The 13,554-nt window shown below is 46.5% G+C and overlaps 1 protein-coding gene across 1 annotated transcript in view; it reads right to left on the bottom strand.

Annotated features, from left to right (window-relative positions):
- The window catches only part of CPT1A (carnitine palmitoyltransferase 1A), a 939,552-nt gene that overhangs the window by 420,618 nt on the left and 505,380 nt on the right, over positions 1 to 13,554 (bottom strand). Inside the window, 1 exon segment of the mRNA XM_029583120.1 lies at positions 1,125 to 1,313. Coding sequence (XP_029438980.1) covers positions 1,125 to 1,313 — 189 coding nt within the window.

Genomic DNA, 13,554 nt, shown 5'->3' with positions numbered 1-13,554 from the left:
GTCTGAGACACACACTTTTTTTTTTTGTTTTTAATGCGGAGTGAATGAGTAATAGCCTCATTCATACGCATTTGCATGTGATGAGCGCTATTGCATTCACTCTGCATCAGACGCCCGTTAAACAGGCGCTAATCCCCCTATGGCATTAGGGGGTGGATTAGCTCCTATTTAACCTACATCTGACTGCAGGTTATACAGTACGTTCGGCTGAGCGCACTGTATTGCATCAGCCCCTTAGAATATTGCAAACTGCTCCTCACAGGTCTCCTAGCAAGCCATCTCTCTCTACAATCCATCCTAAATTCAGCTGCATGACATATCTTTCGCCAAAGTCACTACACCTATATAACCCCTCTTTTGAAGTTACTGCATTGACTCTCTCATGGTCACCTACAAGTGCAGCTCCTCACTACCTCTCCTCATGCACTCTGCTCAACCATCAAGTCACTCTCATCTATGCCCTTCCACTCTTCCACCAATTTCCAAATCAGTGCTTTCCACCTGGCTGCACCATGTGCTTGGAATAGTTTTCTTGTCTGGTGCATCATGCTCCCTCTCTCATCTTGTTTAAATCCCATCTAAAAATCCACCTTTTTGAGGCTGCTTTTAAATCTTCTGTTGGTTCGCCTTCAACCTTATAACTAAATTTAGCAATTGTCTGTTGACTTTATGTTTATCTGGATTAGATTGTAAGCTCCATTAAGCAGGGAATGTCTCGTGTGCTGTTTTTACAACACTACATACATTGAATAGAGATATAGAAATGTTAAGTAATAGTAGTAATTTTCAAAAGGATTTATGTGCATAAATTACTTTCTGAAACTGAACTGGGGGAGGGTTTATGCGGGAAACGTAAGCATGAAATACAATTTCATGCATGTCCAGTGGGAAGAGATGGGGGGGGGGGGGGAAGCATTTATACGCAGAGTTTTAATTTTCAAACATATGCACTTAAATGCACACACAGTAAGTTACATCTGTCTACTTGCTTACTGGCACAACACAGGAATTTTCAAAGTGGTCTTATATGCCCTATGTGGGCTGTTAAAAATCACCTTCCCAGTGGATTTCAATATAAAAACAACCTAAGGAAGGAAAACATGCAATAAATTATGCTTTTATACCTGTCATAGCACTTTCCATGCAGCAAGGACTTTGCATAACTATCAAGAGATGTCACTGGGTCCTCCTTCCTGTAGCCCTGTTCCGTATCATCCAGCGTTACAAAGAAAGCAGCTTTCTCAATTGCATCCAAGCTCTGCTTGTTCTTCCCACTTCCAAAATAAGTCTTGCGAACCTTTGCCCAGGGTACTCTGCAACAGCAAAGGGAGAGAAATTCACCCACATCTCTGAAGTCTGCCAGAAAGAGGGTAGAGAATCAATTTTGCTACTATTTGTCATTTCTGAACATACTCGCTGCTAGATACACGCAGCACTGTAAACAGATTTCTCAGACTAGGTTTTTTTTTTTTTTAACTCTTTATTTTCAGAATTTTTCACGTTTTAGAAGTCAAACAAAAGACATCCAGAACTTGGATAAACAAAAGGAAATTAAACGGTGAATAAGGAAAACAAATTCCATTAGAGATATTGTCCTATAAGACCACTTTATGGGAACCTATATATAATAATTAATTTAAAAAAAAAAGATAAGAAATAGCACAGTAAATCAATAATATAATTCACAATCATTAATAATGGTATTGCAACATTAAGGAAGAACAGGAGATGGTCTCTCTCGATTTAGAAGAAAACCTTCCAATAGATCAGGATTCAAAAAATAAAGCTATTAGAAGCCATTTTAATAATATGCTTACAAGGAAATTGTAAAAAGAATATTGCACTAGGGATGTGAAAAGGGACAGCATACGTTGCATTCGTAATTCATATTCGTGGGGGGGCAGATACATTGCATTCGGCAAGGGGGGCCCCCAATACATTCATGCGTTCATTCTTATTCGTTTCCCGGCTAAAATTGAATTAACTACAACCCCCCACCCTCCTGACCCCCCCAAGACTTACCAAAACTCCCTGGTGGTCCATCGGGGGTCCGGGAGCCATCTCCTGCACTCGGGCCGTTGGCTGCCAGTAATCAAAATGGCGCCGATAGCCTTTGCCCTTACTATGTCACAGGGGCTACTGGTGCCATTGGTCGGCCCCTGTGACATAGTGAGGGCAAAGGCTATCGGCGTCATTTTGAATACTGGCAGCCGACAGCGTGAGTGCAGGAGATGGCTCCCGGACCCCCCGGTGGACCACCAGGGAGTTTTGGTAAGTCTTGGGGGGGTCAGGAGGGTGGGGGGTTTGTTTAAATTCGCTCCTTTAGATGGCCGAATAATTCGGTGAAGATTCGTTGTATTACTGGGGAATCGTGATACGTTTCACTTCCCCACGAATACAAAGAATATGGCCCTATACTTTGTGGATTACCAATACGTTGGAAACGAATGGACACCCCTATATTGCACCAATATCTAATACTCACTGCTTTTTAGCCATAAATAACTTCTGTCTCAGTTGGGTCGCCTTAGCGACATCAGGAAATAAGGTCAATTGATGCCCAAGAAAACTCTTATTTGAAAAACAAAAAAACATTTTCATTGTCCACACATGATCATGTTCCATAGCAAATACTACAAGCAGAGTAGCAGTACCCTGAACAACTATCTGGGATTCTTGTAAAAAATCTGGCAAATTTTCCAATTCGTCAGCATGCAATGAAGAGTGACCTCTAATATTTCCATTTAATCGTAAGGGTAAATAAAATGTTTAGTAATAGGAGGGGCTGCAATAAGAGAAACTTTAAGAATCTCAACATAAATTTCCTTAACAATTCAATTGGGGAAACAATAGAGGATTTAAGAAAGTTAAGTATACTCAATTTAATTTCCTAGAATTATTCTCAAGTTCTTGTTACAGTCCCGGGCCGTGTCCTGATCCCTCCACCTACCTCGGGGCCGGCCCGGGCCACTGAAATGCCTCTCCGTCCAGCAAGGCCCATCCTGGCCTCTGCCACGGTGCTCCCTCATTGAGGGAGAAGCCGATCCGCCGCATCTGGCCCCACCCCCTAGGCGCGCGTACACGCAGGGGCTCGAGATTTAAAGGGGCCTGCGCGGGAAGATGCAGGACAGCCTCCAGATGACGTCAGATGCTGCAGGGGTATTTAAACCCTGCAGCTAGGCACATATCTTGCCTTGCAAAGAGGTTCACTCTTCCCCGAGTTACTAGTTGCTGCTTCTGACTTCGGCTCGTCCACTGCCTTCTGACCGGCTCGTCCTCTGGCTTCTATCTTCAGGCTCACCCCAGGTATCCAGCTCCACTGCTTCAGGAGGCCCTGCCTAAGTCCTCATGGGCTCCTCCCGGGGGGACCGTGGGCTTCCAGTGGCGAAGCTCCTGTAGGCCTCCTGACCTCGGTGCCTCCTCTCTTCACGACTCCGGGACTCTTCAGCTTCTCGCCCACAAGAGATCGCATGTAAGTCCAAGCGGTTCAGGTCCTCACAGGCTCCTTCTGGGGGGACCTCGGGCTTCCAGTGATGAAGATTCTTCTGGTCTCCTGTATTATGCTGCCTCCCGGCTCCGACCTCCACAGTAGGCCTTCCCACAGTGGGCCAACATCTGTCGCAGCCGGCTCAAGGGTCCACGAATCCCAACAGTTTGCAAGGCCATGGACCCAGCGGACATGGCCGGCTTAAAGGCCATCCCTAGAATTGCCCAGCGTCTGCAGCAACAGCAAATCTGTCTGGATGCCCTGATGAAGGCCGTAGAGAGACTGGCCAATCGGATTGATGGTACACCTGAACTGGTACCTCCTGTGCCAGTTGCTGCAGCTGATCCCGAACCGGCAACGCCAACACAGCTCCTGGCACCTTCACGGTACTCGGGGGAAGCGAAGTACTGCCGCAGATTCATCAATCAGTGCTACATCCGATTCAATTTGCTGCCCCTTCCAGTTCTCTACGGATCCGATTAAAACCAGCTATAACCTGTCTTTGCTAGACGGGAAGCCTCTGGCCTGGGCCTCCTCATTATGGGAGCATAAGGATCCCATCCTTGGGAATCTGGAACACTTCGTTTCTGCCTTCCAACAGATCTTCGACGAGCTTGCTCACAGATCCACAGCTGCCTCCGAGTTACTCCAACTGTGCCAAGGCACTCGGTCCCATGCCGAGTATGCGGTTGAGTTCCATACCTTGGCAGCCGAACTAGACTGGAGGGACGATAGTCTCCACGGAATATTCTTGGAAGGGATATCTTCATGTCTCCAGGACGAGCTAGCCGCGAGAGACCTTCCAGATGGCCTGGATAGCTTGATTGACCTAGCAGGGCGGATCGATCGCTGAATCCAACACCTCTTTCATGAAGGGAAGTCCGGTCGTAGCCCTAATAACTCAGGCTCTACATTCCCTCGACCAGTATCACCTGCCGCTGCCGGGGCTCCGGGGGAAGAACCCATGCAATTAGGATGAGGTCCGATCTCTCTGGAGGAGAGGAGACGTCACCGTACTCAAGGCCTATGCCTATAAGCGGCAACAAGGGGCACTTCCTAGCTCAATGTGGCGAGCGGCTGGGAAATGCCAGAACCTAGGGATTGTTGGGGAGTTGACCCTAGGTAATACTACTTCCGCCTCCCCATGCACCATACCGGTTACCATTGTCTATTCCGGAGGTACTTTTGATACGCTGGCTCTGGTCGATTCCAGAGCAGGGGGGAATTTCATCCTCATGGACCTCGTCCAGCAACTACAAATTGGGGTCTAACCCCAACAGCCCCCCATCCGAGAGTCTTCTATTCATGGGACTCCCCTCCGGGGGATCATTTCTACTTGCACCAAACTCATAACCATACGCACGGGTCTGCTACATGTTGAAGAGATCTCATTTCTCTTCTTGGAGAGGTCTATTCATTCAGTCATCTTGGGCTTACCCTGGCTTCAGAAACACTCCCCGGTTATCCACTGGGATACCCTCCAGATTGCCTCCTGGAGCCAGTCTTGTTTTGGCTCCTGCCTGGCAGCTATCCTTCGACCTTCGGTACCACTCCTGACCACACCTTTGGCGCTAACGCCGCAATATCAGTATTACATGGATGTCTTTTCGAAAGAAAAGGCCGAACTCCTCCCAGAACACCGGCCCTTTGACTGTGCCATCAACCTGATCCCTAGGTACCACGCCTCCTAGGGGGCGGGTTTACCCCTTGTCGCCCCTGGAAACCCGAGCCATGTCTTCATATATCCGGGAGAATTTGGACAGAGGCTTCATTCGGCCCTCTACTTCCCCAGCCGGAGCTGGGTTCTTCTTTGTTGCGACAGGTCTCTCCTACCCTGTATAGACTATCATGATCTGAATACCATCACACGACGCGACAGATACCCCTTGCCACCAATTCTGGAGCTACTTGACCGATTACAGGGAGCCAAGGTCTTCACCAAGTTAGACCTTCGAGGGGCGTACAACCTGGTATGGATACGACCAGGCGATGAGTGGAAGACTGCCATTACGAATATCTGGTCATGCCCTTCGGATCTGCAATGCTCCTGCGGTTTTTCAAAACCTAATGAACGAGGTGCTAAGGGGTATGTTGCACACCTCGGTCATAGTATATCTAGACGATGTGCTGATATACTCAAAGTGCCTGGCCACGCACCGCACACACGTTCGAAGTGTACTACAGAAACTCCAGGACAATCGTCTCTTTGCCAAGATGGAAAAGTGTCAGTTTGAGCAAGAATCTTTACCCTTCCTTGGGTATTTTGTTTCCTCCACGGGTTTTCACATGGACCCTGAGAAAGTAACGGCCATCAAGGATTGGCCTCAACCAGTGGGAGTTAAGGCGCTTCGACATTTCCTTGGCTTCGCCAATTTTTATCGCCAGTTCATACCCCATTATTCCCGGATGGTGGCTCCGCTAACAGCACTTACCAAGAAGGGGGCTGACGCTAAGAACTGGTCTGCGGCAGCGCTAAAAGCTTTCCAGGAACTGAAATCTGCCTTCCTCCAAGACACCTGTCTCCACCATCTGGATCCCCAGCGTCAATCTGTTGTGGAGGTTGACACCTGCGACCTTGCGGTGGGAGCCGTCCTGAGTCAAGACTCCAGCAATGGCAAATCCCTGCCGTGTTCTTACTTTTCCCAGAAGTTCTCGCCCGCGGAAAAGAATAACAGCATGGGAGACAAGGAACTGCTGGCCATCAAGGTGGCTGGAGGGGGCCCAACATCCTGTGATTGTTTACACGGACCACAAGAACCTGGAGTCCCTGTGCCGGGCCTAACACCTTAATCCTCGGCAGGCTCATTGGTCACTATTTTTTTTTTAGCAGATTCAACTTCGTCCTTCGATACAGACCAGCTTCTAAGAACATCCAGGTGGATGCCCTCTCTTGCACTGCGGAGACAGAGGATAACCCCAATCTGCTGCAATATATCCTCGACCTGGCCATAGTCCTCCTTGCAGCATCAGATATAGTCCCTGTGGGCAAGATGGTGGTACCTGCTCGCCTACGCAAGAAGGTCCTGTCTTGGGCCCATGACTCGTTGACCGAAGGGTCATCCGGGAGTAGCTCAAACCTTGGGTCTGTTGACCGAACACTATTGGTGGCCTCAGGTCAAGAGAGATGTTCGTACTTATGTCAGTTCCTATCACACCTGTGCTTGACAGAAGCCTCTGACTGGCTGCCCCTGGGGACTCCTCCAGCTTTTGCTCATTCCCACAGAACCATGGACCCATTTGTCCACCAACTTCATCGTGGATTTACCTCCCTCTGAAGGGAAGACTGTGATATGGGTCACGGTCGATAGATTTTCGAAGATGGCCCATTTTGTGCCCCTCACTAAGTTACCAACAGCGCCTGAACTCGCAGGTCTTTTCACCCAACACATCTTACGCCTACACGGGCTTCCTCTCCATGTTGCCTCAGACCGAGGCCCGCAATTCACAGCTAAATACTGGAGAGCTCTCTGTAGGAAATTCGGGGTCCAACTGGATTTTATGACAGCTTTCTACCCCCAAGGCAATGGCCAAGCAGAGCACACAAATTGGACCTTAAAGGTCTTCTTCCGTGTCTTTGTGGGAGACCTCCAAAATGACTGGGTAGCCTTATTGCCGTGGGCAGAGTTCTTCTACAACCACCATAAGCATTCTGCTACTAGGGGTGTGCATTCGGATTGACCGCATTAGTAAAACGCAACTCATATTTTTTTTTTACTTAAAAAATTGATTCGACATAAACGATCGGATTTCCCACATATCGAACATAGATATGTTCGATATGTGGGAAATCGCGATTGTTGAGCCAAAATAAAAATATAAACCCCCTCACCCTCCTTAATCCCCCCCCCCGACTTACCACAACTCCCTGGTGATGGAGCGAGGAGTGAGGACGCCATTTCTGCAATCCTTGGCGAGAAGCATGTGACGTCGGCGGCACGTCGAGTGACGCCAGCGTCACGTGATTCCCGGCTCGTTCGCGCCGGACGGCTCGTTCGGCCCAAAAAGAACTTTTGGCCAACTTGGGGGGGCCTCCTGACCCCCCCAAGCTGGCCAAAAGTTCTTTTTGGGCCGAACGAGCCGTCCGGCGCGAACTCGCCGGGAATCACGTGGCGCCGCGTCACTCAGACGCGACATCACGTGATTCCCGGCAAGTTCGCGCCGGACGGCTCGTTCGGCCCAAAAAGAACTTTTGGCCAGCTTGAGGGGGTCAGGAGGCCCCCCCAAGCTGGCCAAAAGTTCTTTTTGGGCCGAACGAGCCGTCCGGCGCGAACTTGCCGGGAATCACGTGACGTCGGCGTCACGTGATTCCCGGCTCGTTTGCGCCGGACGGCTCGTTCGCGCCGGACGGCTCGTTCGGCCCAAAAAGAACTTTTGGCCAGCTTGGGGGGTCAGGAGGCCCCCCCAAGCTGGCCAAAAGTTCTTTTTGGGCCGAACGAGCCGTCCGGCGCGAACGAGCCGGGAATCACGTGACGCCGCGTCACTCGACGTGCCACCGACGTCACATGCTTCTCGCCAAGGATTGCAGAAATGACGTCCTCACTCCTCGCTCGATCACCAGGGAGTTGTGGTAAGTCTGGGGGGGGGATTAAGGAGGGTGAGGGGGTTTAAATTTTTTTTTTTGCACATATGTACATATACCCAACTCATTGGATTTTTCTTATGTCCATATTGGCCGCAAGTGGGACCCCCTTTCGGACATAAAAAATATGAACATAAAATTTTGCTCTGCACATCCCTATCTGCTACCAACATGTCTCCCTTCCAGTTGGTCTACGGGAAAAGACTTAGGCCTCCCTTGCCTCTGACGGTCCCGTCCCCTGCAGTGCAACTTACAGCATGTCAGTTACGCAATCTTTGGAGATCCACCCAGATGAAGCTTCGTCAGACTGCCGCTACTGCGAAGAAATACACAGATAGGCTACAACGTCCTGCTCCTGTCTTCCTCCCGGGAGATAAGGTATGGTTGAGCACCAAGAACATCCGATTATGCACCCCCTCTATGCGTCTAGCTCCCAGGTATATTGGTACATTCTCCATAGTGGAGCAAGTGGGTGCAGTTTCCTACCGTCTACGCCTTCCATCCACTCTGAGGATCCACCACGTCTTCCATGTATCTCTCCTCAAACCCTTGATCCTGTCTGTTTTTCCATGACAAACCTCCTGAACCCATCACCACAGCAGCTGAACAAGGCGTCATCTATCAGGTGAAGGACATCTTGGACATGCGGTTCCACCATCGTAGATGGGAGTACCTCCTCTTCTGGGAGGGTTATGGCCCCGAGGAGAATACGTGGGAACCGGCCTCTAACATCCTGGACAAGGGTCTTCTCCGCCAATTCCACTTGGATCATCCGGCAAAGCCCAAGCCCCCGGGAAGGGGGCGTAGGAGGGGGGTACTGTTACTGCCCTGGGTCCCTCCCCACCTACCTCGGGGGCGGCCCGGGCCGCTGAAGTGCCTCTCCGTCTGGCAAAGCCCATCCTGGCCTCTGCCGCAGCGCTCCCTCGTCAAGGGAAATGCCGATCTGCTGCATCTGGCCCTGCCCACCCCCCTAGGCGCACGCGCAGGGGTTAGAGATTTAAAGGGGCCAGCGCGGGAAGATGCAGGACAGCCTCCAGATGACGTCAGACGCTGCAGGGTATTTAAACCCTGCAGCTAGGCACATACCTTGCCTTGTAACAAGGTTCACTTTTCCCAGAGTTACTAGTTGCTGCTTCTGACTTCGGCTCATCCACTGACTTCTGACTTCGGCTCATCCTCTGGCTTCTGTCTTCAGGCTCACCCCAGGTATCCGGCTCCGCTGCTTCAGGAGGCCCCACCTAAATCCAAGTGGCTCAGGTCCTCTCAGGCTCCTCCCGGGGGGACTGTAGGCTTCCAGTGGTGAAGCTCCTGAGGGCCTCCTGATTTCGGTACCTCCTCTCTTCACGACTCCGGGACTCCTCTTCAGCTTCTCGCCCACAGGAGATCGCACCTAAGTCCAAGCAGCTCGGGTCCTCACAGGCTCCTCCTGGGGGGACCTCGGGCTTCCAGTGGTGAAGATTCTTCTGGTCTCCTGTGTTGTGCTGCCTCCCGGCTCCGACCTTCACGGTGGGCCTTCCCACAGTGGGCCAACATCTGTCGCAGCCGGCTTAAGGGTCCATGAATCCCAACAGTTCTACATTGTAGAACTTCTTGACCTTTAGTCAAAGACAAATCACATTTCCCAAGAGACTCATACTTTTTCTCTAAAGAATAAATACATTTTAGATTACTTTTAATCACCTGATTATGTCTAGAAACTTGAGCTTAAACTTGCGCATCAGTTGAATACACAGTACTTAATTTAGACCACAAACACTGTTCTAAACCTTTAATGGCAATCCAAAGTGTTTATAAAGTTATCTGTGGAGAGGGGTCTCAAGAACTAGAACTTCAAAAACAGTTACCAAAATAAGGTTTGCCAGAGTCTAAGTACTACTCCCAGCTAGATCTTGAGTCTCAATCAAAGCAAGGCCCCACCACAGAGGTAAGAGCTCTGCACCTGTTGAAGTTGTGGAGATACCTCCAAGGAACTTGCTGAGACCCCAGAATTCAATAATGGTGGTATGAGAGAATCAGGGCTGAGGGAGATGGAGTTCCTAGAAAGAGCGGCATGGTATTCCATGCCAAGCTGAACAGGCCCTGAAGGAGTACTCGTGCATAAGGACTGCATAAAATCTTCAACTGACGGCTGAGAAAAAGAGGATGGCCCTGTAGGCACATGTGGGGGAGGGTGAGTAGTTCATTTTCTCCTTTTTCCCATTTGGCCAGAAAGAACACTTTTCTGATAGTTATTTCTATTGATATCCGCTTGGATTGTGTAGTTACTTTTAACAAAGAGAGAATTTTCAAAAGATATGCACTTATAAAATAGTACACATGAATATAAAATAGTACATGCGCGAGTATATGCTGTTTTAAAATACATATGGAAAATGCACATGTAATCAGGGACTGCGAGTAAAGTTGCACATATATAAAAGGGGCGGGCCAGGGGCATTCATCGACATTTACGCATTATGCTATTTTAAATCCTGCCAAAGTGATGAACATAACTCTTTTACTTGCAAGATTCTCAAACAACCCACAGACTAAGATGAATAACTATTATATTATTTGAAACCACCCATTCTCCTGGCTATATGTATTAGCTTAATCCCAAATGGCATTGAAACCATCATTAAATAGATAGCAACTAATACCTACATATGTATACCAACATTTAACCGAGGTGATTTGTAACTTGTTACAAGAATATCGGTATATAAAAATGCCAAATAAATAAATAAACATTGTAACCAATAGTTTTTGTTTTATTTTTGTTTGCTGAATGTATAACTATGAATGTCACCTTGTGATCTATACATGGAATGATGGTATATAAAATGTCTAAATAAATAAACAAAATATTCACTTCTGCTCAATATCAGGTGTAATTGATCATAAACATTGTAAAAGTGAAAAATGACAAGGTTGAGGATCTGGTTGCAATGGGGGGACTTCAGGCTGAAAAGCCAGGACGGTCTTCAGGAGTTGCATATGAACTGATAGACTAATTGGTAAAACTAGTGATTTCACTGCTGCCGCATGCTATAAAATCCCCTGACTTACGAGTGTAAAAGCAGACATGCATTTAAATAGTATGGGTAAAATCTATACATACATCCTTTTAAAACTGGAAGTACAAATTCGTAGCTATATGAGTAGCATACATTTATCCAGCTAATTTCCAATTTATTCGGCTAAGTAGTTCTTTTCCCGCTATTTAGACAGACAAATTTGAACTTTTAGGTATGTAGAGTCTCTTATCTGGCTCTTTTCTGGACTCTTTCCCCAACCAGTTCCTGGTTGATACACAGTTGATCCCTGTAAAATAGTTACCCAGTTTCCATGTTATCTTGTTATTTTCCTGTATGCACAGTTATTGTTCTATGTAATGGCACTGCCAAAAAGTTTTAAGTTATCTGTAAACCGATACAATGTGCAAACAGCTGTCGGTATATAAAAAACTCAAAATAAATAAATAAATACATATTCCAATTTGTCCAGCTAAGTAGCAGCAGGTCTACATAACCGGTAAGTCATAACTTTTACAATGTGCTCTTGTTAATTTTTCCCTCATCCGTTCCCGGTTGAGGAACCATCGTTCCCTGTAAATAGTTACCCAGTTTCCTTTTGTTGATGTTTATCTCTTGTATGCAGAATTTACTGTTCTATGTAATGGCAGTGCCAAAAGTTCTATATAATGACACTGTCAAAAAGTTTTAAGTTATCTGTAAACCGATACGATGTGCAAACGGTTGTCGGTATACAAAAACCTATAAATAAATAAATAAATAAGTCTGAATAGTGCTACTTGTCCATCTAAGTATCGCTTTTCGGACTTATCCAGTTATGTGTTGCAACGGAATTGGATAAATTTACCATTTATATTGATAAGTCTGAACTTGCATGGTACATGGCTTTTACAAATATGAGCATTTGTGTGTGCATATGTACATGTATTTTATAACCTGCTCATATCATTTGCATGCAGGTTATATAGGTGCACACGAGCAGTTCTGAAAGTTTCCACAGAGTCGAAAAACATCCATGCAAAATCTGCATTTATTTGAGGTTATTTGTTAATTTTCATTGTTACAGGTGGGGTTGTAAAACTCTCCTTATTAAAGTGAGAAAAGCTGGCATTTTGTTTAATTCTATTTCTATTTCGTTTTAATTTTTAAGATTAACTAAAAATTGTTCAAATATAGTAAACCATATTTACATGCATATGATTGGCTGTTGCCATGCCAAGAAAAGACATTGATAAACAGTGATTAAAGTTAGGCCAGATGGGGCAAAGATGCACTTCTCCTAAACATTGATCTGAGTACTCTGTTTGATACAATTAATCACCAGCTCTTGACTTAAAAGACTGGCATATCTCTGAAATGGTTTAAATCATATTTTATGTTTCAGGTAAAGTGAAATTCAAAACTGTCAGGAATTAAAGTATTATTGAGTAGTATCCCTCAGGGAATGTTTTTAATATCTTCATGGCCCCTTCAGCAAATATTATTCAGGAACTAGGTTTTAGTTAATGTTATCTGGGTTTAATTGAATGTTATCTGCTTTGTAAGTGCTGATAACATTCAAGTTTCTGCATATCTTGACCTTGAGCGGTGAGAAAACCAGACAATCCACAGTAATCTGTACAAACTTAGATTGTAAGCCCTGTAAAAATTTTAGGCCTAGATTCATCAAACTATCACATGTGATAGGAAGAGGGGCATGTTTTATGGTAATAGCGCACTTTCCGATAAATAAGCTATCTTAGCACTTCGCATAGGTTCAAACTTTGTGGTAAGTGCCACAATTGATGTAATTCCTACCTATAAGCACTGGGGGGGGGGGGGGGAAGAAAAAGAGTGAGAGAGACAGACAGACTAGCTATAAGGCCCTTCTAGTAGCTGGTATTTATACCTCTATATGAGGCCACCTACTTACTCGAGGTGAGGATTAGGTAATAGTGTAGGGGTTAGGGGCCGCTTTGACATTCAGAGTGAGACGTACGAACAGAACAGTGCACTCTTGTGAAGATTTGATGTCCTTCAGAGTGAGGAAACTCACCCAAAGATGAGATTTGTACAATGTTCTCGCAACCTAGCTTGATGGACTCTCTACCTGGGAAACATCAAGCTAGGTTGAGTTAAGCTTTAGTAAAATAGCATGCCATCTTTTTTCCTAAACACCTTGAAATCTGTGTCTCTGCATATCTCCGGGGATAAGGCATTCCACAATAACAGCCCAATATAGGAAAATGCTCTATCGCGGGTGAACTGTAGTCTAAAATTGCACAAAGACGGAATAGTGAGTAATTGGGAATCAGCTGATCACGGTCTCCTGTGTAGACTATATTCTGATATGTGACTATGTGCAGTGCAATGATGCTTCCCATAGACAAGCTCATAATAATAAATACAGACTTGAACTTTGAGTGTAAAGCTATAGGTAACCAATGCAATTTCCTCAATGTTGGCGTAATATGGTCAAACCACTTGAGGCCAGT

The sequence above is a fragment of the Rhinatrema bivittatum genome, chromosome 17 (genome assembly GCF_901001135.1).
Source record: "Rhinatrema bivittatum chromosome 17, aRhiBiv1.1, whole genome shotgun sequence".
NCBI lineage: Eukaryota > Metazoa > Chordata > Amphibia > Gymnophiona > Rhinatrematidae > Rhinatrema > Rhinatrema bivittatum.
Note: the sequence above shows the minus strand (reverse complement) of the source record. Positions and strands in the feature narration are given on the sequence as shown.